Here is a 22,105-nt window from a genome sequence, read left to right on the forward strand (position 1 = left end):
TCTCGCTCCTCTCCTTCAAAGTCAAGATTCCTAAACATGAAAACTGGGGAGGGGGAAGAATGAAAAAAAAAAAAAAAGGGAGAGCATCATCAGTGGAAGATGGGGTTTGAGCCCCGTTCGTGGGACCACCGCGGCAGAGAGGAGCTGGCTGGCGTGCCACCGTCCTCGCCGCTGCTCGTTTGCTCAGCATTGCCGGCCGAAGCACGGGAAAACCGTACGCGCGCGTCTCGTCACGCTCGCATGCGGTCCTTTACCTTTTTCCTCCCCAAATTCAGACTGTTTCTGTGTTCATAGGGAGAGTCTTCCACACGGTCGTTTTCGACATTTCATCCCAGATATTAATCTCGGAAGGATCGGTCCTGCAATAAATATTTTACATAGCAATCCGTGATTACGGGAACTGCTGCCGCCAAGTGCGTTAGCACCAGCAAGAGGACCAGGGGGGCCCGGGGAACCAAAGCTCAGCGTAAGCACCGGAGGTTTTGCTGGATGAGGAGTTTCGGGAGGCAAGCCTGTAGAACAACAGCTCCAGGCAAAGGCTCTTGCTGGCGTTTAGCCCTGGAGCGGGCTCCTAAGCCACTGCTGCTACAGGTCGTGCCTACACCACCTCTTTCTTAAATATGAGGATCTCCTGCTACCCTAAAGTCACTGATGATGCAAGTTTTGGGGGTTAAATGGGAGTTGTGCAGCCGCTCTGCGCAGGGGCAGAGCCCCGCCATCGCCTCCGGCAGCCCTGCCCAGAAATTTGATTTTCCCGCCGAGCGGACCGCTTTACCGAGGGACGCTCGATAAAGACGGTGCCAAACACCTTCAAACGAATCTTGCCGGGGGTCCTGGCGCTTGGTGGCACTTTACCTGTCGCTGCTTTGCTGTGGGATATCCAAGTCGCTGGTCTTCCCCACTTTCAGTTGAACCCAATTTGCAGCAGCAGCTTCCATCACCTTCTGGGACTCCTGACGGAAAAGGGACAAATCAAGTTCTCGGTCTTTAATCAAAGCGGAGATAAACTCAGCACCCAGTAAAGACGTTGCACGCTGTCCTCTCCTCCTGACCTGCGGCAGCTTTAGCTATTAGTGCAGCAGGGTGAAGACCTTTCACTCCAAATACTTTGGGGGGATTAAAAAACGCTATTATGAGTAAACCTTTCCGTAGTATTAATAATAATAATAATAATAATCTTTATTATAGGACTCATTTTTAAAATTATACCTCTAGTCAAGTGTTAAGCTCACTGCTAATTTAGGATAAAAGGTTACGATGTGTGATCCAGGCTATTAGGATCTGTTTCTGTTTAGTTCTGATCTTGCCCCGACATTTAAAGACGAGCTGTGGCAGAAAGAGGCAATCTCACAGCCCGAGGGAGACGCCCGGCCCCGAGCACCCAGCAAGCTTCACCTCTTCTTCTTTGGCTTCATTTTTGGCATCGTCCAACTTCTTCTGCTTGCTTTCTGGCATAAGGTCATCCAGAAAGCTGAGCTCTCGCTTCGAGAAGCAGAAATCCATCACTTTCCGGACAAAAACGAGAGCCAAAACCTTCACGAATAAGAGGGAAGGTGCAGCGAGGTCAGAGATGATGCCACAGCTCGCTCCGACGCTACAAACACCCCGACGCCGAGCAGCACCGGCTCTTACCATCATGGGGAAGATGATGGCGGCACGCGACACCTTGATGGCCCAGAGCAGGACGAGGCAGATCAGCTGGATCATGGTGAAGCAATGCACCTTTCGCAAGGGGACGTGCCGCAGGTAGATGAAATCCGGCTGGTGTTTCGCCGGCATCCCAAACAGCTTCAAGCGATCGAAGAACTGTAAAATAACAGTGAGAAGTTTCTGGCCCCGGGGAGACGCGGAGGGAGTGTTCAGGATCTCACTTGCAATGAGAAATCCTGGATCCCACCGCGTTCCTCTGCGAGCAGCACCCAATTTTCCCTCCGCTCCACCTATAAACCGGCTTGCCCGCGAGAGCTGCCCACCGAACTGCAATTATTCCCCGTTATTCTGTTCTCAGCGTTTCTCAGCACGCTGAATCCCCCAGCAAGGATTTCCACCAGCCACAGAAATCGCCTTCCCTTCGCGCTGAATTCCCCCATTTTCCCGTAACCTGCCCTGAACTTGCCCGGTCCTCCCGGCCCTATACACCTCCTGTGCCTCCTCCAATCTTTTTCTTACACAAAATATTTTGATCGCTTGCTTTCGGAGAGGGGTTTTTCCCCCCATGCCACTGCTTTTTTTACCTGCTTCTATAGAGATGAAATACCAGGGACCCAACACGCTGTAAAAGAGGCCGTACCTGAATTCCTCTGAGCGACGACACACCCATGTAGAGAAAGACGCCATAAAGCACAGGCATTGGTATAAACTCCAAAAATAAATACAGAAGTTAGTGCATTCTTGTTTTCAAATTGCATTTTCAGTATTACCGCTCTCTTCTACAGTCCCTGCCTAAAATTGCCTAAAGCCTTCCAGCTTCCAGAGGGTTAGAGAAGTGTCGCATTTTAACCATCAGAGATTTTGTGCGTGCGAACGATTTAATGCTCTGCTTTAGGCTGAGCTTTTGAGTTACACTTCATCAGAATAATCCTGTTTTCCAGAAAGGTTGGAGGAAAATAGGTGATTTCGCCCATGCTACCATATGCCGCGTTCTGCGACGGTAGAAAAACATTTGTACGTGTTCTTGTGGCAACACGCAAGGAAGCCCACGGGGACGATTTCAGCGCGTTTAGCTACTGGGAACGGCTGTTCCGAGGCATCTGGGGGAACAAATTGCAAGCGATAACGTGCTGCCTGGTTGAAAGAGCAGAGGTACTGCTCTAAATACGCTTCATCGTAACCCATAAACACGGGTGGGCCTGAAAGACATCTGAAAATCCAAGCAGTTGGCTTGCTCGCTTGGCTCGAGCGTGCCAAACTGGGGTCTGAAGGGCTGGAAAGTGCAACCGAGGGTGGTTCCCACCACGGATCGAGCCCCAAGGTTTGGGATCACCTCCTCCTCTGCTCCACAGCTACTCAGGCCTGGAGAAAGGGGACTAGTTTTGCATAACCTCCAAAAAGCTCGCGGTTGTTGGGTGGTTTCCATTTTCCTCTTACCTTTAACACCGAAGTGAAGAAGACTGAGCAGCCCATGAGCACAAAGATCATCAAGCCAGTGACTCTCTGCTCTCGTATCCCCAGAAACTTGGGCTGTTCTCCTGGAGCTGAGCAGCCAGACTCTACTTTGAGGCTATTCACGTGGGTGATGGACAGGACGGTCGCAGCCACAAACCACGGCAGCCCCATCACGGAGCACACCCCCAGCATCACGGCCACCATGAAGAGGTCCAGGTGGTACCCGCATCCTTTCTGCGCGGAGCGAAACAAGAAACAGAGCATCTCACGGGACAAGAGCAAGGACAACGTCGCAAGTCAGACCCAAACAACCCTGTTTGAGCTCAAGTCGACGTCTTGAAAATTTAAAACACGAACTGGAAACAAATAAGGATGTATCCAGTCTTTGCGCAAGCACCTTGCATGACAATCCGGCAGCACTTCAGACAAAGTGGATTTGGGGAGTTTGTATCTACTTCTCAACAAAAAAAACCCACCTTACTATTTTTCATTCATAAAGACATTTCTACCACTTGCGAGTAAGATATGACTCTCAGTTATGCCTGGCAGCACATCAAAATGATTCGTTCCCCAGCTGCTGCTGACATTTTAAAACAAAAGCGTGCTTCTACAACGCTCTAAGCTTAATATGCTCCTCCGAAAGATTGCTCATCTGAACTCCCCTGTTGTCGTTTGCTCCCTGTGTCATCATTAAGCCAGGAGACCATCTTGCCACGCTGCCTGACGTTGTTCCAAACCAATGCCTTCACAAGGCATTTGGAATTGGAGCTTCTCCCCGTACCTGCAGCCCAGAGCGGGTTGCGGATGGGGTTGTCTCCTGCAGCCCCTTACCTTCAGCCTGTGCTCCTTCCTGTTCACGATAAGAGCCGTGATCTGCTGGTCCATGAATATCAAGATGGTGCAAAGCAGAGCTGGGATGAGCGCAGCCACCACCGTCCACCAAGGGTTGGGTCCTATGGGGTTGATGAACCACCCGCGGTCGTCTCTGGTAGGCTGCAACAAAGCACACACATCAGCCTCGTCTCCCAGCCCAGCTACTTCACCGGCTTGGATTTTCCCCTCCATCCCCGTGTCACAGCATCTCCCAGCCCTGGTTTCACGTCACCCCGGGGCTCAGCAGTGCCAGCATCCTCTTTGCAAGCACCTGTAGCTATTTCTCCTGCAGGTACCTAGTTTTGGGGCTGTCTTCTCATTTCCAGGAGGAAACGATGCACTTGGAGGTGGAGGAGGAGATGGTCACACCACCAGCATCTCCTCCAGACTCAGCCCTGTCCTGCCCCGGTGAAACCCGCTCCGTGCCACAACACCCCCCCTACCTTGAACGTATGGGGGATGTGGAGCTTCGGTGACGGGATCCCAGTCATGAAGTCAATGAGCACCATGATGACGATGGTGAGGAAAACAGCAAAGTCACTTATTGTGGACCGCACCTGGGGCAAGAAACCAGAGCTGAAAGGGGCATCGCAAAGGGGGCCACAACATGAGATGGAAAAATGAGAGACATCAACAACATTAAGGCTGGTTAACAAAATCCCACCACTCTGAGGACATGCAGCCAAATCCCTTGGTTAGCTACTGTTGCTGTGCTTGTCTCTGTGAGAGCTGGTGTCAGACAATAAAAAAAAAAAAGAGTTTAATTAGGTGGAAGAGGGTTGTTTGAATTCAAACCTTAAGTAAAAAAAATATTAAAAAATAAGGAAGCAGATGGCTGCCACTGCAGCCATGCTCACAGCTAAAATGGGAATAAGGCGCACTGAGGCATCGTATGTTCCTCAAAAGGAAGAAAAAGTGTCTTTTCCTATGGCAGCTCCTCATTTGAACCAACTTTCCCCTTGAGCATAATGCACAGAAGGTTAAAAAAAAAAAAAAAAAAAAAGGCAAATAAACCCCCACAACTTTGGAAGACCTCATTTCCCACTGCCTGAGCAAAATATCGCTCGGGGGCAGGTCGCGAGGCAGGTGGGAAACGCCACGGTCGTTTAGCACTCATGGAAACGAGGGAGGGACATCCAAGCTGCTGGAGAGTTTGGCCTTCAAGGTCAATGTTTCCCAGCTTGACCAAGCGGTGGCAAATACTGCTTAGCGCTCCGGGAAAGCCATTTTGGGAAATGAGTGTGGAGACTGCTGCCGGCCACCATCTTCTACCTACTCTGGTTGGGAAGTAACGGCTGCTTTTAAACTTCTTCAAGAAGCTCGACAGGACAAAGGTGGAGAAGAAGAGGATGCAGCACCAGAAGAGGACATTAGGCGCGTAGGGGCCATTGCGTCCACAGGCAGGTCCGTGAAACTCTCCATGCAAATACCGACATTCCTGGAGAAACAGAGCGTCAGGACACAAAGGTAGTGCACGTGCGGCAAGGAAACCTGGGATAACTCGGGGCTTTTGAGGATCTTGGTCCAAGATCCATGACCTTGTAACTGCTGCTGCTGCTGCTGCTGCTGCTGACGGAGATTTATATTGAATGAGCAGCAGCTGAACAAGTGACACATCGAACCGCACAGAGGAGAGCGGAGAGGCGAGATGTGATGGGACACCATATCACAGACCCATGGCACATCCTCCGCTCGAATGGCAGGCAACCGTGGCTGAAGAAGACGCCAAGAGGGGAAGGAAACACTGGAAGTTCTTGGGGATAGAGAAAGAGGGAGCAGGGAAGGAGGGCTAAGACAGCCGCGGAAGGAAAGGAGAAGAGACGAATCGTCCCTTCCCAGCGAAGGGCTCCCAGGACACGGCCAAGAGGGGATGAAGATGTCCTGAAGAGCCTCCCATCCTATGCCTGGGCTTTGCTTCCAGCAACAGCAGCCCGAGAGGCTGCTCAGACGTGCAAATTTATGCATGGACCTACAGACAGTGCTGAGTAAGCAAGCAAGGACTGGAGTTCTTAGGAACCAAGTAAGGAAGCTAAGGACTACCTTCAAGCAGGAACTTAAGTCCTCCAACTTCTACAAGAATCAAACCACCCACTTAACCTTGCTCCTGGTCAGAAAAATTGTCCTGCGACAGGGTCAAGGAGGACAGTTATTACCCACGATGTTGGGGGGACAAGGTGGACTCTCCTTCCCAGGACCAAGCGGGTTAAAACCACACGTTAGATTTAAAGAATGCCTTTGCAGAGCAGCACTAGCACAGTCTGAAGCCCCTCATCACCCGAAGGGCTCTGACTTTTGCAAAATGTGAACGCCCCTGGACCCCGCGGCCGCGGAAGTAGTGGCTTGGGGCACTTACAGTCACCGTGAGGTTTTCCCAGGCGATGCCAGACACGTCGATCTCGTTGCTCTCCCAGAAACGCAGGGTTGCGTTGCTGGGATGGCTTGGTGCCTCACACTTACAGCTGGGAGGAGAAAAGCCAAGACGAGGGTGAGGGAAAGGCAATGGAGGTGCAGCCCTGAGCTCCTGCCAAGGGGCAGCAGCCTTTTAGGAGGAAAAAAAAAACTCACTAGTAGACGGTGAGGAAGTCGAGCTTGCTGTGCATGTGCACAGGGTAGGTCTCTCGCAGGTGACTCAGCTTCTCCAGAGCCTCGTAGATGAAGATGATGCAGATGAGGGAGGCGAAGGCTTCTTCGGTGAAGCGGGTGATGTAGCACACCAAACAGCTGGCGTCGGTGGCCACCAGCACTATGCAGAAGAAGGCAGTCCACAGCCCGATGCAGGCCCGCAGAGAGAGATAGGAGAGCGCGTACTCCCTGGGAAACCAAAATCAAACAAAGGCTGGAAAGGCCAGGAAGAGGCGCCGAGCCGTGCCTTCCTTCGGGGAAAATCACGAGCAATTTAGGAGCACGTCAAGGCTGCAGATGGTAAATGCACTTTCCATGTCCTACTACAGACAGCCTTGGGGCTGCGGTGCAGGGTGCGGACCTGCAGGAGGAGAGGCCAATTATTTCATGATTGTTATTTAACAATTAGCTTGTGTTAAGGCCTTGGAGGCTAATTGAGGTCAGGGCCCTTTGTGGAAGGTGGTGTCCTCCCACATCACCCCCATGCCCTAACACCAAAACCCCGGCTGATTTTGCACCCAGTCACCTGCTACCAGCAAGCTGGGGCTGAAGAATAAATTGAATTGCAATCAGGGTGTCTCATCTCACATCAAACTCATCACAACACAAGGATCCCCATCCTTATGGCTTCTCCTCTTCCTGCTTCATTTTAACCCTAAAAACCCCAAACAACCTCATCCATCCTTCAGAGACCAAGGGCTCTTGCACCATCACATACTAAAGCAGCAGCGTGCAACGTCTGCGACACAGAAAACAACTGAAATCTAACAACTCTCACTGAGAAAAAGACGAGAAAAACATCTTTTCTCCACCACTGCCTCCTGAAGGCTCTCGCGGCACTCGGCCGCGGCAGCCGGCCTTACTTGCAGAATTTGTAGAGGATCTTTTCGAACACGAGGACGGGTCCAGTGCTGCCGAGGATGGTGAGAGGTTGGCCAGCAAAGAGGGAATACACCACGCCGGTCATGGATGCGCCCAGCAGTGACTCCATGGCACTCTGTCCAGGGAAGAGGCAGCAGCGAGGAAATAAATCAATGGGAAAAAGAAGAAAAAACCCAAAGCAAATTCACTGCAGCGAAGATTTTGCATGAGTTTTGCGCTCCCCCACGCCACCCAAGAGTGGTGCTCACGATGTGGCCGTCGGTCGCCTCCCCCAGCAGTCCCCCGAAGGTGATGACAGGGGACATGCAGGCACAGAAGAGGAAGAGGAAGGACGCCAGACACTGCAGGCTCAGACCATCCCGAAAGTCGCTCCAGAACCACGGGGCTTTGCGCTTCACGTCCAGGATCAAACCTCCAAAGAGCCTGGAGGAAGGAAAAACAAATAGACTGTTTCCCTGCAAGACCACACAGAGGGGGTTTTGCTGCAGAAGGACAAGCCCAAGCAGACAGTAACCTTCATTGCTAACCAGCAGCAGTCTCCTTCGGCCGTTTTATACCCGGCAGAAACCAAGCAAGCACAAAAAACCCCTCCAACAAAAAGAAAAAGGACCAAACCTGAAAGCCCATCCCCTCTTACTGCAACTGTCCCTTGCTTGGAGAAGCAGCAGAGCTCTCCCTGGAGGTATTTACACAGCTGCTTCCACCCCAAATCAAGAAAATCTGTCTGCAGTGGTGCTGTGGCTGAGCCCAGCTGCCCAGATCTCACCTGCCCAGCCCAGGGGACCAAGCTGGTAATGTGAAGCCCCTTCACTGAACCAACTAACCCCAGAAAACTGCTACAAGGGAAGGTGCACGCTCCGATTCTAGAGGCAAAGAGAAAAAAAAAAAACAAACAACAAACCCCACAAACTATTAAAGCTCACACCTTCCCGTGCGCTCCAGTTCAGGACCACTGTGTTTCTCTGGCTTGCTGTGAGAAGCACTGTCATCGAGAGCTCCTGGCATCTTCCTTTTTCCCTGTTAAAAAGGAAATAAGCCAAAGCTATGGATTCGTAACCACTGGCTTGTTGGGCTTCTGGTCTGGGTATGTGACTGCGTCAAACTGGGACCTGGTGAATCTGGGTCCCAGAACAGCATCCCCGGCCGGCCGGCCGCCGGCCTGCCCGTCCCCCTCGCGCCTCCCTCCGCCGCAGCACCCACCTGCGAAGGGACGTTTTTCGGGGGCTCGATTCGGATCGATGGATCCCATTCTCCTGGCGGTAAGACCGTGACCTGATCCAGAAACTCGTCGATGCCGGCCACGAGGTCAGCCCGGTTCTTGGCTTTATAGGCAACGTCACGGAAAACCTGCCGACAGGAGGCAACCTGCTCAGAGGACAACCCATCTCCGATGTCCTAAGCACTACGGTAAGCTCCTGGCTAAATGCAAGATCATTTTCCCCAAATTTCCTGCTTGTAATGGCAGGAAATATTCCCCCAAATGGAAAAATCTGTCCATCACGGTACTTGTAATCATGTCCTCCACGAGGTCCCCATCCCTCATGGCACACCATACCCTTTTGCTCAAAGCGGGGAAGTTTCACTGGCCCTGGCAACGCCACCACTGGGGACAGGGTGCTGGGGACCCCGGGGAGGTGCAGGATGCACACCGGGTGGGATTTCAACCTCCAAGAGGTGGGGTGATACAAATCCGTGCGTTTGCTTCGGCGTGTGAACGAGGGGTGGGCTATCTGGAGAGGTGTGGGCAGTTGGGAAGCAAATCCTCTTCCTCACTACTGCAGAGAGCTGAAGAAAACCAAAAATGACCCGGAATTCTCTCTTCTCGCACCTCATCCGTCATGATAGTAGCCATGGACCTGCCGATCTCATGGTACTGATGGGCTTTGCCTTCTGGTCCAAGCAAAACAAACAGGAACCTGGGCAAGAAAAACACAATGAGTGAGAAGAACGTGTCCTTGCTCAAAGGACACCCAAGGAAATCCCTGGGAGCCCCCAGCCCCGAGCGCAGCTCCAGAGGGGACACGTAGGCTCACCGACTCCGCCAGGAATTTGAAATTCACCAAAACCGATGGCAAATTTAATTTTTGGGCCAATTTTCATTAAAATTGGCCAAGGGGTTTGAAAGACACAGCAGGGAAGGGATGCGAGTGGGAGAAATGTCCTCGCTCCCCCTGCCCTTGTTCCCTTGGGACGCCAAACTGATGCATGCACCTTGATGTTCTTTCGTTGGGTGGGGGTTTTTTGAAATAAAATCTTTGTGCTTCTCCTTCAGACCTTGTTGGGATGGGAACTTCCGTCATGCCCGAGAGGAGGACAGCCGGGGTCAGGCGGACAAATGCCACGATGGGCTGGCGAAGGAAATCCAGCTCTCCTACGAGCACGTTGGATGCTTCAGCCCCGGTGGGAATTTTCTTCATGAAATGCAGCTGCGCCTAGGCACAACAAGCGATTTTCAGGCAAATACCCCAAAAGCAAAGCCCTCAGCACTCTGCAGCCAAATTTGCAAGACCAAATCTGGCCCTAAAGGCATAAGATAGCTACGAGCGTCTCACCTTGCTTAAGTCCATCGCATTGCTCTCATGGTTCACCCCATTTTTAGCTTCTGCAGTGGTAGGAGAAGGATGCGGGGTGAGTGTTTGGGCTGGTAGGAAAAAGAAAGACACTCAGAAAGACGGACAAGGAGCAATTGGGATGCTTCTCCTCTGCCAGGACAAGTCGAATGGGACCAGAGCCCTGCAGGAACCCTCACCTGGCTTGTCAAGGAGGTGCAGGTCTGACTGCTTCTTGCTCACATCAGCAAACGAGCGGACGATGGGAAGAAGGTTGTTTCTTTTCTTCTCATTCTGATGGTGATGCTTCTTCAGTAGGACTTCTCGAACTTTTGCCCGCACGTGCTCGTCAAACTCCGTGGACTGGTCTTGCGGGCCCAGGATCATATCTGGGGATGGCAAAGGGAAACGAAGCCGTCAGAGCAGAAACCCCCCCAGGTCCCAAGCCCTGAAGCCCCCAGGGGAAGGCTGTGCCATGCAGGATCCCCTGACACAGGCCCAGCCTTGCTTAGCAAGACATTTTAATACAGTTCAGCCTTTGCAGCGAAAGCAAGAAGTTTCTTTTGCTAAAAAACACGAGCAAAGTGCTTATTCATCACTCTGCTAAGATAATTATTTCCCATTCGAAATAATGCAATTTTCTTGCCCCGTCTGGCCTTTCTGTCTGACTCTACACATTTAAAAAAAAAGCTGGAAAAAACACACCAGAAAAAGCTGGTGTGACTGTTGCACGCCCAGCCTGCATCCAAAACCAACTTAAAAACACAGCGGGGTTTCTGGAAAAGGACGCGCCATTGGGGCAGGGTTTGATTCGGGAGCGGAGGGCACCGCGGCAAACCGAGCTCGGCCGTTCCCGCAGAGACGCGGCGCCCGCGGTACCTGCAATCTCTTCGATGCTGTTGGCACAAATGTCCAGCAGCACCGTCCCGTTGATGATGCAACTCCTCAGCTCAGAGAGGCTGTGCAAGGACAGCGTGGCCACGTAGGGCTTGCTCCAGCACTCGCCGCCGTCTTCCACGTCCTCCTCAAACTTCAGCCACCTGCGGACATCAGGCGCGATCAGCCCCATTGCAAGGAAACGGCCTCAGCTCCGCAACCCCTTTAACAGAGCTACAGGGCGGCGAGAGAAGGCTCCTCGCATCGGCACCTGCAAAAGCTTTGCCAAAGTCCCGGAGAGCGGAAAGCAGAGCCCGCGGGCGCTGCCGGCAAGGGGACTCCTCTCCCACCGCGGCCGGCAGCGGGGATTTACCTTGCCGTTTCCTTCCACTCGGCATCTTCACCCTCTTTCACGCAGATCTCATCCAGCTCGGTGAACAAGTCATGGGGAACGTGCTGCTCGTCCTCCTCGGTCCCGAGGATGAACTGCACTCGCTGGGACGGAGTGTCTGGGGGCAGAAGGCAAAGCCCCGTCCCGTTACCGTGCCCGAATACGGCCCGTCACGCTCACAGGCAAAGCGGGCATCGATCGGCACCATAAACATCGGGCTGGCCCCTCTGCCCTGGCTCTGTCCAGGCTTGCACAGAGCCCCAGAGAAGGAGAAGCATCTAATCCACCTCTGCATAAGCATGGGCACCTTCCCTTCCCCACAGTTCCATTTTTAAAGCCAGGATCCCTCTGAGGAAGGCGAGCCTAAATCCTTTATGCATTTAACTGTCTTAAAAAAAAATAAAAAAAAAAAAAAAAGAGAAGAAAGAGGAAAGTTTGGGAAAAGAGAGAGGGTCCTGCTAAATGATGCCGCTTTCCCTCAGAGGAACAGCAAGCCACTCAAACCGGCACGGGGACCTGCTTGCAGAAGACCCCAGCACCCACGTAGCCCCGAGGAGTTCAGTGAACGCTGCGGCGGGACTTACAGTGGTAGCCCTGCTCCGTCGGGGCAGAGTCCTTCTCCCGTTCCCGATGCTTCTGGCTGTGGGGACGGTGATGCCGGTGGCTTTGCCTCACCAGCGGCATCCGCACGCCCACGTACAGGGTCCGGTGGCCTGCGAAAAAGCGGCGTTTGCATCGTTCTCGATACCGCGGAGACACTTGACGCAGATGCTGCAATTAAATCAGTGCAGCCATCCCAGGAGGAAACATCAACTTCTCTTAATTTTCTTTTAACTGGATCCCTGAACGTCACAGACCTGCCCTTTTTTCCCAAGCCTATTTTACTCAAACTTTGCAACGAGAGAGCAACAACAAGTGATGGCTCCCGATCATCTAAAATGCCAAGCAAGGGACGTCGCAGGGACTTTGTGCGACGGGAAAAGGCGCTGGGCTGGCGGCTCCTCTACCGGGATCTCAGCAGAGACTCACCTTCCAACTCCTCCTTCTCATAGTGAATATTGACGACGTTGCTCGTTCTTCCTTGGTCAATCACTGCCTCTTCGTCATCTCCCTGTTTAGAAATGAGAAGGGAAAAGTTGTGCAGAGCTCCCTTACGTCCTCCCGGCCATCGTCCACCCCCGCGTCCACCCAAATCCACGAGCATCACGCCTCCGCGTGCCTCCTCCTCCAGGCACAGCCCTAAAAGCACGGACTTGGAGGAGGTTTCTCTTCCCATAACCCAATAAAACAGCCCGTAGCATCGTTCAAACACAAAAAAAAACCCCAAAAAACCCCTCCGAGATTTGCACCCAGTTGCTCGATTTCTGAAACCGAAGTTTGAAGAAGAGCAAAACACCAAGAAAACTTGGGGAACTGTCAGGGCTGTTGGACGAAATTCAAGAAGCAAGAGCTACACCGGGCACTGGGAAACAGCCCAAAAGAACCAAACCCATAATTTAAAATAAAACTTCAAACGCTGCGCTGGCAGATGCTGCCCGTTGTACTAATAATGATGCATTAATCAAAAAGACTTAATTAAAAAAAAAAACAACAAACCCAAAGCCAGAAAATAAATAACTTGTTACGATTTAAGCTGCAAACACTAACGTGAAATCTGCTTTTTATCCCCCAAATTCCTGCTTCGACTGAACAGCATCACCTGCCACCGCGCAGCAGCGATGCTCAGGAAAGGCACCAGTTAATTTAACGAACAAGAGGAAGAAACGCTCCTGTCTGGAAACGAGTTTGCTGGTCCCCGAGTATTAATTTCAGAGCCGACCTGTTGCTAACTCCCCGCCAGCTCCTGGGACTCGCCCACGTAACCCGGCAGCTGGATTATCACGCGCCCGTGGCTTTCCTGTCCTCTCTCCGATGATGGCCTCCACCACCCTCCGTCCCCTCTTAGCAAAAATGCATCCTGCTCCCCTTTGGTTTTGCCAAAAAAAAAAAAAAATCCCCCAAAAAACCAACCCCAAGAAACTCCAAACCCCAAGCCGGGAAAAGGTATGGGATGAAAGGGCTTAATAAAATCGCTTTAAATTGCAATTTAAAAAAAAAAAATTACTGCTTAAAGAAAAAATCGCGGTTTCAAAAAAAAATCGCAGTTTAAAAAAAAAAAAATCGCGATTTAAACGAAATCACAAGCTCGAGCACATTAGGTGGGTGTTGGAGTGGGAATACACGGGGCAGTTTGGGAGTCAAACACCCCGCGGTTGACACAGGAAAGTCTCCGTCTCTCTTAGAAACCGTTTTGCCCCCGTACTCCGACCAACGACGCTGAACCTGCCGCCGGGAGCCCTCCCCGGCACAAAGCATCTCCCCCCTCCGCATCCCTCTGCGCTCCGGGGAAATGCCGACGGGATTTCGGGGAGAGGTTTCCAACCGTTTGGGGGGGGGGGGGGGGGCATCGGGGACGTTGGGCCCCTCGGCAGAGCCCCTACCTGTAACTCTTCCAGCAGCGTCATTTTGTAACCCTCGTCCTGGCTCATCCTGACGTCGGTCAGCGGTTTTGGGGTTTTGGGGATCAATCAAGGGGGGTTAGACCCCCCCCAGGACACCGCAGTAACCCTCACCGAGAGGAGCTCAGTGTCGCCCGCTGTGTACCAACTCCAGGTACACAAAAAGTGACCGTTTCTTGGAATCGGAATCTTGGGCATGGGCGGTTATTTAAAGCCACGCAACCCCAAAACTCATCCTGCTTGGAAAACTTAGTGGATGGGGAGAAACCAGCTCTGTTTTGAACCAAACCTACCCGGAGGAGAGAAATGGGGTGTAAACGCCGGGGCGAAAGGCATAAGCGGCGTTTTGGTGTGTTTCACAGCACAAGCTGCCAACATACGACTGAGGCGCAAACCCTTGGGAAAATACCCATTACGGGGCGGCTCAGATCCCCCGCTGCTTTTATATTATTAAGTTTTAAAGCTTCAGGAGCAAACGTGGGAGGAAACGGGACAAGTGGGGACCTCCAGGTCCGTGGTGAGATGCTCCAAGCATCCCATCGCCCTTCCCCGGCCACCACAGCATCCCCGAAATCGCAGCGAGCCTCACACGGAGATGCCACCAAAGAAATTAAACCAGAGCAATGAAAGTGCGTGGTGATAGGCAAACAAGTGTCGAATTTTCAGCAAATGAGGGGGGGTGGGGGGTGGCATTTTACTCCCCCTGAACTGCTAAGGCATCCAGCAAAGATAAAAAATGTACAACTCTAATTAATCTTTGAGTCTGCCGCTTCTTCCTCCTCACGGGGAGGACTCCTCTCATCGTTCCCCTGCTCCTACATGGAGCCTCTCCCACGGGCTACAGTCCTTCACGAACTGCTCCAGCGTGGTCTCTCCCACGGGGTGCAGACCTTCAGGAGCAAACTGCTCCAGCGTGGGTCCCCCACGGGGTCACAGGTCCTGCCAGCAAACCTGCTCCGGCGTGGGCTCCTCTCTCCACGGGTCCACAGGTCCTGCCAGAAACGTGATCCAGCGTGGGCTTCACACAGGCCACGGCCTCCTTCAGGTCCCTCCACCTGCTCCGGCGTGGGGTCCTCCACGGGCTGCAGGTGGAATCTCTGCACCCCCTCATCCTTCCTCCATGGGCTGCAGGGGGAATCTCTACACCCCCTCATCCTTCCTCCATGGGCTGCAGGGGGAATCTCTGCACCCCCTCATCCTTCCTCCATGGGCTGCAGGGGGAATCTCTACACCCCCTCATCCTTCCTCCATGGGCTGCAGGGGGAATCTCTGCACCCCCTCATCCTTCCTCCATGGGCTGCAGGGGGAATCTCTACACCCCCTCATCCTTCCTCCATGGGCTGCAGGTGGAATCTCTACACCCCCTCATCCTTCCTCCATGGGCTGCAGGGGGACAGCCTGCTTCACCATGGCCTTCACCATGGGCTGCAGGGGGATCTCTGCTCCGGTGCCTGGAGCACCTCCTGCCCCTCCTTCTGCACTGACCTGGGTGTCTGCAGAGTTTCTTACAGCTTCTCACTCCTCTCTCCCGCTGCAAAAGCTCTCTCTAACTGGTTTTTTTTTCCTTCTTAAATATGTTCTCACAGAGGCGCTGATTGGCTCGGCCTTGGCCAGGGGCGGGTCCATCTTGGAGCCGGCTGGCATTGGCTCTGTCAGACACAGGGGAAGCTTCTGGCAGCTTCTCACAGAAGCCACCCCTGTAGCCCCCCCCGCTACCAAAACCTTGCCACACAAACCCAACACATTTGGGCTGGGTGCTGAGCCCCGCTCCATGCCGGCAGCTGTGTGGGAGGAAAATCCTTTGGGGATCTTCTGCCGGGGGGAATTTGTGGAAGGGGGGGACCCCAATGTCAGCTCTCTGTCCTGGAGCTGGAGGAGGTTGATCTAAACCTCGGGGCGGCACCACGCTCCCTCCCTCCCTCCCTCCCTCCCTCCCTCCCAGGCATGAACCCACCACAGCCGAGCAAGGAGTAGGGCAAATAATATGGGATAGGATAGTGCGTATATATGATGGTGGGGACAACCCTGGCCTGGCTTGGCAGACCCTCCCGAGACTGCAAATTATTTTTCTTTATTATTAGAGCTTTTCTGGAGGATGCTGCACACAGTAAAGTACTTTACAGGACACAACCCCCGCTCTGGGCACCTCCCGCAGGGAGAATGCAGGATGCCACCACGTGCATTAAACCACATTTTCTTCCCCCATCCTCCTCTCCTGAGCAGATGGCAGTCGTACGAATCCCAAAGCGCCCAAAGCTTCGCCTCCAACATCAAGCGACACTCGGAAGGCACCTTCACCAGCGACTTCACCCGCTACCTGGACAAGATGAAGGCCAAGGACTTTGTGCACTGGCTCATCAACACCAAGCGGTACAGGTAAAAAGAGGAGAGGGGAAGGGGACCACGCTGGGAAATAACCTCCCACCACGCCACGATCCCAGTCGATAACGCAGTTTTAGAAGTTTTCTCTCCACCTGTTTTCTTATATTCGGCAGCTCCGCAAAGAGGTCCCCGAAGGAGGAGCCCCGTGGCGTCCCCTTCCCGGCCGCGTTCCCACCGCTCACGTAAGTCAGCCCAAACAGCAGACGTGGCCCATTAAAAACAAATAAAGGAATCATTTCAAAACGTAGCCACAAATCAGCGGGTGTGGTGCAAAGTCAGAGTCTGGCTTCCTACGCCTGACGCTGCTTCTCATTTTTGCTGGCTCACGGGGCTTCTCTGGTGTTTACTCGTAATAAAATAAAACAAGGAAAATTAAGCTGCTTTGGGGGAGAGTTGATAATTTACGATGGGAAGAGGCTGTTTTGTTCTTGCCGTGCTCCGTGCTGACGTTTTGCATTTCATTTCAGTCTCAACGCGGCGGGATCGTTTGCATTTACAGGGGATATTACCACGTTGCGGTCTCGTCGAAGCAAAGCATTTGCTCCTTTGCGAACGAGAAAATCCGCTGTTCCCAAGCTCCTAAACTGATGTTAGGGGGAGTTTCTAGTCCGTGAAACCGTTTGGTGGTTGTTTGCTTTTTATTTTGAAGGTACAATTAAACGGCAACATCAGCTTTCCAGCAGCATCAGCCTGGGGATAGTTGCACCCGTCCATCACTGCCAGCGATGGGATGCTCCACGGGAAGGATTTATCCATCACACGCAGCCGCATCAATCAATCCCTTCGGTGTTTCCCAGTCACCTCCTCCGAAAATTGGCACCCGCGGATCAGCCTTCCCTTCAAACCTGCATTTCTCCGGCTTCATTTTCTCTCTAACAGCTCCGAGGGCGCTGTAGATCCTGCGGCTTTCCCTAAACCGTAATAAAACCTTTGTTAAATCCGGCAGCCGGTTGGTGACGTCTCCAATGCTTCCGAGCATCCCATCGGGATCCCGCGCGCCGCTGGTCCCGGGGGATTTTGAGGCACCGGGCTCCGATCCCCGGCTTGGCTCAAGTGCCCCATTTTTCTCTCAATTCCTCAAGTTTTAGGTAAAAGGGTGATCGGGATGAACCTGCCTGACCCCACAGACCTGTGCCAGAAGGGATTTGGAAAGAAATTTAAAAAAAAAAAAAAAAAAAAGGAAGATAACTAGAACCTTTGGATTGAATGGTAATTAATTGTGTTGCAAATGGTCCAAAAAAAAGCCAAAATAGGCAGGGGGGAGGATCTGCTCACTCTGGATGGGGCGACTTCTCTCCTGTACCAACACCTTCACCCCCCCAAGTCCCATTTCTGAACTCCCCGCACACCCCTGGTCTGGCAGAGGTGACGTGGGTGATGCTGCTGTCCCCTCCCTCCTGCAACACAGAGCTCATTGCCATCACTTGCATAGAGAAATTAAAAGAATTTTTTTTTTTAAATTACATAAATCAATAAAACCCCAAACCCACTGATTTCAACTCTTTCCCCAATCGGTTGGTTCCTGACCCAACATCCCAGGGAGATGGATTTCCCCCAAATCAGCGCTGCCCACTCCAAACCCCCCCTTAAAAAGCTCCAAAGATGCCTCCAACTCCTCTCCTCCCTTTAAAAGACTCGGGAGCGGCACAGCAAGACACACGAGACTTTTATTACATTCTTTTCCCATTACGTTCAATGGGTGACAAGAGAAAAATCAGACAGACACGGCTCAGGCGGGTGGACCCGTCAGCCAACATCAACCCTTCACGGACGGGACCCACGAGACGGCGACACAGATTTATATTATTTGAGTTTTACAGAAGGAACCCAAAATCAATCAAAGAATAATTAAAACAAAACAAAAAAAAACAAAACACACAAAGAATCAAAGTGATAAATAACACAGATTTGCTTGATGGATTCCAACCCCCTCCCCCGCTCAGTTTTATTTACAACACGGAGCATTTCCAAACTAGAGCATCTCTTACCATAAAATAAATATATTTCAGCATCTCCAAAATGAAAAAATAGTGTCTGTATTTCTAAATGTAGCACATGGGGGGAAAAAATGAAATAAAATTTAAAAAAAGAAAAAGTGCCAGCACCTTATTTATTACCTTTTTACATCTTTTTTCCCCCCTTAGGGATTTCCATGCACCTACATTTTAGGAAACTTCTTTCGAAGGGGCTCCCGGGAGATCTGGGGAGCTCTTCGTTCAACCCGGCCCCGTTTTCCTTCCCGGGTGGGTTTCTGTCTTTTCTTTCTTTCCGAGCCGAAGAGACGCCAGGCACGCGCAGGGAACAATCCCAGCCTCCGGCCCCTGCCAGGAGGGAGCCGAGTCCAGCCCTGCGCTCTCCTCTTACGGAAAAGAACAAGGACAAAAGAAAAACTGGCCGCTACGAGAAGCCAAATAATTTCATTTAGGGACAGGGCAGCAAGGGGACTGGTACCACAACCGCCCAGCTCCACGCCCATGCCCGTCACCGGCTTAACGCTTCTACCTCCACGGGAATTCAAGTTTATTTTCCAACTGGTGGAGAGCTCAGGGCTCTCCCCCACTGCAACCTTTTCTCCCTGGGGAGGGAGGGACGGCACGGGGGAGCAGCACAGGAAGGCAGCGTGGACGGGAGGTGCACGGAGGAAGAGCAGCGAGAAAACCCAGGCTTTGCACCTTTCCCTTCCTCCAAGCACCCCACCCCCTTTGCTTTTTTTTTTTTTTTTTTTTTTGGCCTCCCCTCCTTTTTGAAGAGCTAAACCAGTTTCCTCCCCCTCCACCGGTCACCCCGCCATGCCGGCAACCGTCAAACTACGGTTTGCAAAGCCCCATCCCGTAAAAGCGTCCGATTTTGGCCCTGCTCGGTGATGTGCCGCTCTCACCCTTACAGAGCCATTTCACATTTTCTTTTCCCCACCCGCACGTCACTTTGGGTCGGTTTGATGCACAAAACGGTTCCCGCGGCGGATGGGAGAAGCCGATGGCAGGAGGGTTCGTGCGCCCGTCCCAGCTGGGCGCGGGGCAGCGGCCGCAGCCGCCAAGAGCCTGGAGCAGGTGCTGAGCCCCCAGCAAGGTGCAGGGCTGCAAGGGGACCTTTTCTTCTGGGTTGTCCTCTCCTCCCAGGCTCCAGGGCCACCCGACTCGACCGCATGTGCCTGGGGTGACGCCGCAGCCCAAGGACCCCCCCAAAACGTGAAGGGGGCACGAGAACCGTCTCTGCTGAACAGCTTGTTCCTGCAAAGCGGCAGGGAGAGGGAGGAGGAGAAGGCAGCTTCCCGCTTTCCTCCCAGCTCGTCCCACCCTGCGAGAGAAAAGACTTTGCAAGGACAGGGCTGAAAAAAGAAAAAACAAAACAACCAACCCCTAGAGTCCCAGGGAGGTAAAAGGAAGGAAAGCGGAGGAACAACGGGGGGGGCAGCCCAGGGACGCAGAGCCCCAGGTCTCACCTGGCCGCTCCCAAAACCATACGCTGTATTCAAAGTATTCGATTTTAAGTGGTCCCTTATATTCGGTTTACGGCCAGGGGACAAGAAAGGGGCATTTCTGCATTTTGCAGCTTCCAGGCTGATGGCAGAGCCAAAGGAAAAGAAAATAAATACAATTAAAATAAAATTAAGATAAAATAAAAATAAAATAAAATAAAAATAAAATAAAATAAAAATTAAAATAAAATAAAAATAAAATTAAAAAAGAAAATAAAAAGAAAATAAAAATGAAAATTAAAATAAAGTAAAATGCTGTAAAACTGGAGGGCAGGGAGCAAACGCTTTTCCTTCGCCTTAGCCCAACTGCTCGGACGCTCCTTAGGCTGCCCCGCCAGGGAGGACATCCCTCTCCTACCTGTAAGGGACGTAGGAGTGAACGAAAGCCTGGACCCCAAACCAGACCAAAAACCCGGCCGTGATAAAGAAGAAAACGGAGAAGGCGTCAAGTATAACAGAAAACTATTTGGAACATAAACATGAGTTTATATTTGGAAAAAAAAAGAGAAAGGAGAGGAGGAATTGGGTATTAAAAAAATAGCACTGAATGATAAAGCGCTAGCAGTCCCTCTACCACTACGCAACTGCAACAAACACACGCACGTACGCACGGAGGCTCAACAACACCGAACTCCCATTGACCGTGATGTGCACCTCAGTTTGCTGGTCTAGAGATACTGAATGCCTGAAGCACACCAAGGATAACTGAAGACGTCTGCATGGCTTTCATGGGAATCCTCCAACTGGAAAAAAAAAAAGCAGTTTCTCCCTGTGTCCGCGTTGGCACATCCCTGAGTCACGTTCTCGCTCCTCTCCTTCAAAGTCAAGATTCCTAAACATGAAAACTGGGGAGGGGGAAGAATGAAAAAAAAAAAAAGGGAGAGCATCATCAGTGGAAGATGGGGTTTGAGCCCCGTTCGTGGGACCACCGCGGCAGAGAGGAGCTGGCTGGCGTGCCACCGTCCTCGCCGCTGCTCGTTTGCTCAGCATTGCCGGCCGAAGCACGGGAAAACCGTACGCGCGCGTCTCGTCACGCTCGCATGCGGTCCTTTACCTTTTTCCTCCCCAAATTCAGACTGTTTCTGTGTTCATAGGGAGAGTCTTCCACACGGTCGTTTTCGACATTTCATCCCAGATATTAATCTCGGAAGGATCGGTCCTGCAATAAATATTTTACATCGCAATCCGTGATTACGGGAACTGCTGCCGCCAAGTGCGTTAGCACCAGCAAGAGGACCAGGGGGGCCCGGGGAACCAAAGCTCAGCGTAAGCACCGGAGGTTTTGCTGGATGAGGAGTTGCGGGAGGCAAGCCTGTAGAACAACAGCTCCAGGCAAAGGCTCTTGCTGGCGTTTAGCCCTGGAGCGGGCTCCTAAGCCACTGCTGCTACAGGTCGTGCCTACACCACCTCTTTCTTAAATATGAGGATCTCCTGCTACCCTAAAGTCACTGATGATGCAAGTTTTGGGGGTTAAATGGGAGTTGTGCAGCCGCTCTGCGCAGGGGCAGAGCCCCGCCATCGCCTCCGGCAGCCCTGCCCAGAAATTTGATTTTCCCGCCGAGCGGACCGCTTTACCGAGGGACGCTCGATAAAGACGGTGCCAAACACCTTCAAACGAATCTTGCCGGGGGTCCTGGCGCTTGGTGGCACTTTACCTGTCGCTGCTTTGCTGTGGGATATCCCACTGCCTGAGCAAAATATCGCTCGGGGGCAGGTCGCGAGGCAGGTGGGAAACGCCACGGTCGTTTAGCACTCATGGAAACGAGGGAGGGACATCCAAGCTGCTGGAGAGTTTGGCCTTCAAGGTCAATGTTTCCCAGCTTGACCAAGCGGTGGCAAATACTGCTTAGCGCTCCGGGAAAGCCATTTTGGGAAATGAGTGTGGAGACTGCTGCCGGCCACCATCTTCTACCTACTCTGGTTGGGAAGTAACGGCTGCTTTTAAACTTCTTCAAGAAGCTCGACAGGACAAAGGTGGAGAAGAAGAGGATGCAGCACCAGAAGAGGACATTAGGCGCGTAGGGGCCATTGCGTCCACAGGCAGGTCCGTGAAACTCTCCATGCAAATACCGACATTCCTGGAGAAACAGAGCGTCAGGACACAAAGGTAGTGCACGTGCGGCAAGGAAACCTGGGATAACTCGGGGCTTTTGAGGATCTTGGTCCAAGATCCATGACCTTGTAACTGCTGCTGCTGCTGCTGCTGCTGCTGACGGAGATTTATATTGAATGAGCAGCAGCTGAACAAGTGACACATCGAACCGCACAGAGGAGAGCGGAGAGGCGAGATGTGATGGGACACCATATCACAGACCCATGGCACATCCTCCGCTCGAATGGCAGGCAACCGTGGCTGAAGAAGACGCCAAGAGGGGAAGGAAACACTGGAAGTTCTTGGGGATAGAGAAAGAGGGAGCAGGGAAGGAGGGCTAAGACAACCGCGGAAGGA

General features: G+C 52.3%; 1 protein-coding gene across 1 annotated transcript; it reads right to left on the reverse strand.

The window, feature by feature from the left end:
- Nucleotides 1-271: 271 nt before the first annotated feature.
- Nucleotides 272-21,615, reverse strand: LOC129200995 (electroneutral sodium bicarbonate exchanger 1-like). The gene is made up of 24 exons (XM_054812223.1): nucleotides 21,573-21,615; nucleotides 12,328-12,405; nucleotides 11,883-12,011; nucleotides 11,281-11,416; nucleotides 10,911-11,071; nucleotides 10,232-10,420; nucleotides 10,035-10,123; nucleotides 9,757-9,914; nucleotides 9,311-9,398; nucleotides 8,683-8,829; nucleotides 8,408-8,499; nucleotides 7,731-7,905; nucleotides 7,464-7,597; nucleotides 6,544-6,789; nucleotides 6,332-6,437; nucleotides 5,255-5,416; nucleotides 4,422-4,535; nucleotides 3,937-4,098; nucleotides 3,088-3,339; nucleotides 2,291-2,359; nucleotides 1,633-1,806; nucleotides 1,396-1,533; nucleotides 856-953; nucleotides 272-359 (listed from the first exon to the last, which is right to left on the reverse strand). Exons 3-24 carry the CDS (start codon nucleotides 11,980-11,982, stop codon nucleotides 272-274), a joined length of 3,078 nt encoding a protein of 1,025 aa, XP_054668198.1. The 5' UTR covers nucleotides 11,983-12,011; nucleotides 12,328-12,405; nucleotides 21,573-21,615.
- Between the last annotated feature and the right edge of the window lie 490 nt (nucleotides 21,616-22,105).

Source organism: Grus americana, unplaced genomic scaffold, assembly GCF_028858705.1.
Source record: "Grus americana isolate bGruAme1 unplaced genomic scaffold, bGruAme1.mat scaffold_75, whole genome shotgun sequence".
NCBI classification, from domain to species: domain Eukaryota; kingdom Metazoa; phylum Chordata; class Aves; order Gruiformes; family Gruidae; genus Grus; species Grus americana.

Excerpts from the sequence above, each read along its gene's own strand:
- LOC129200995 (XM_054812223.1), bottom strand. The coding sequence starts at position 11,982 with ATGCCGCTGGTGAGGCAAAGCCACCGGCATCACCGTCCCCACAGCCAG. Across the intron at positions 3,340-3,936 it reads GGAAGGAGCACAGGCTGAAG|AAAGGATGCGGGTACCACCT; the intron begins GTAAGGGGCTGC and ends CGCTCCGCGCAG. Across the intron at positions 360-855 it reads CCACAGCAAAGCAGCGACAG|GACCGATCCTTCCGAGATTA; the intron begins GTAAAGTGCCAC and ends TATTTATTGCAG.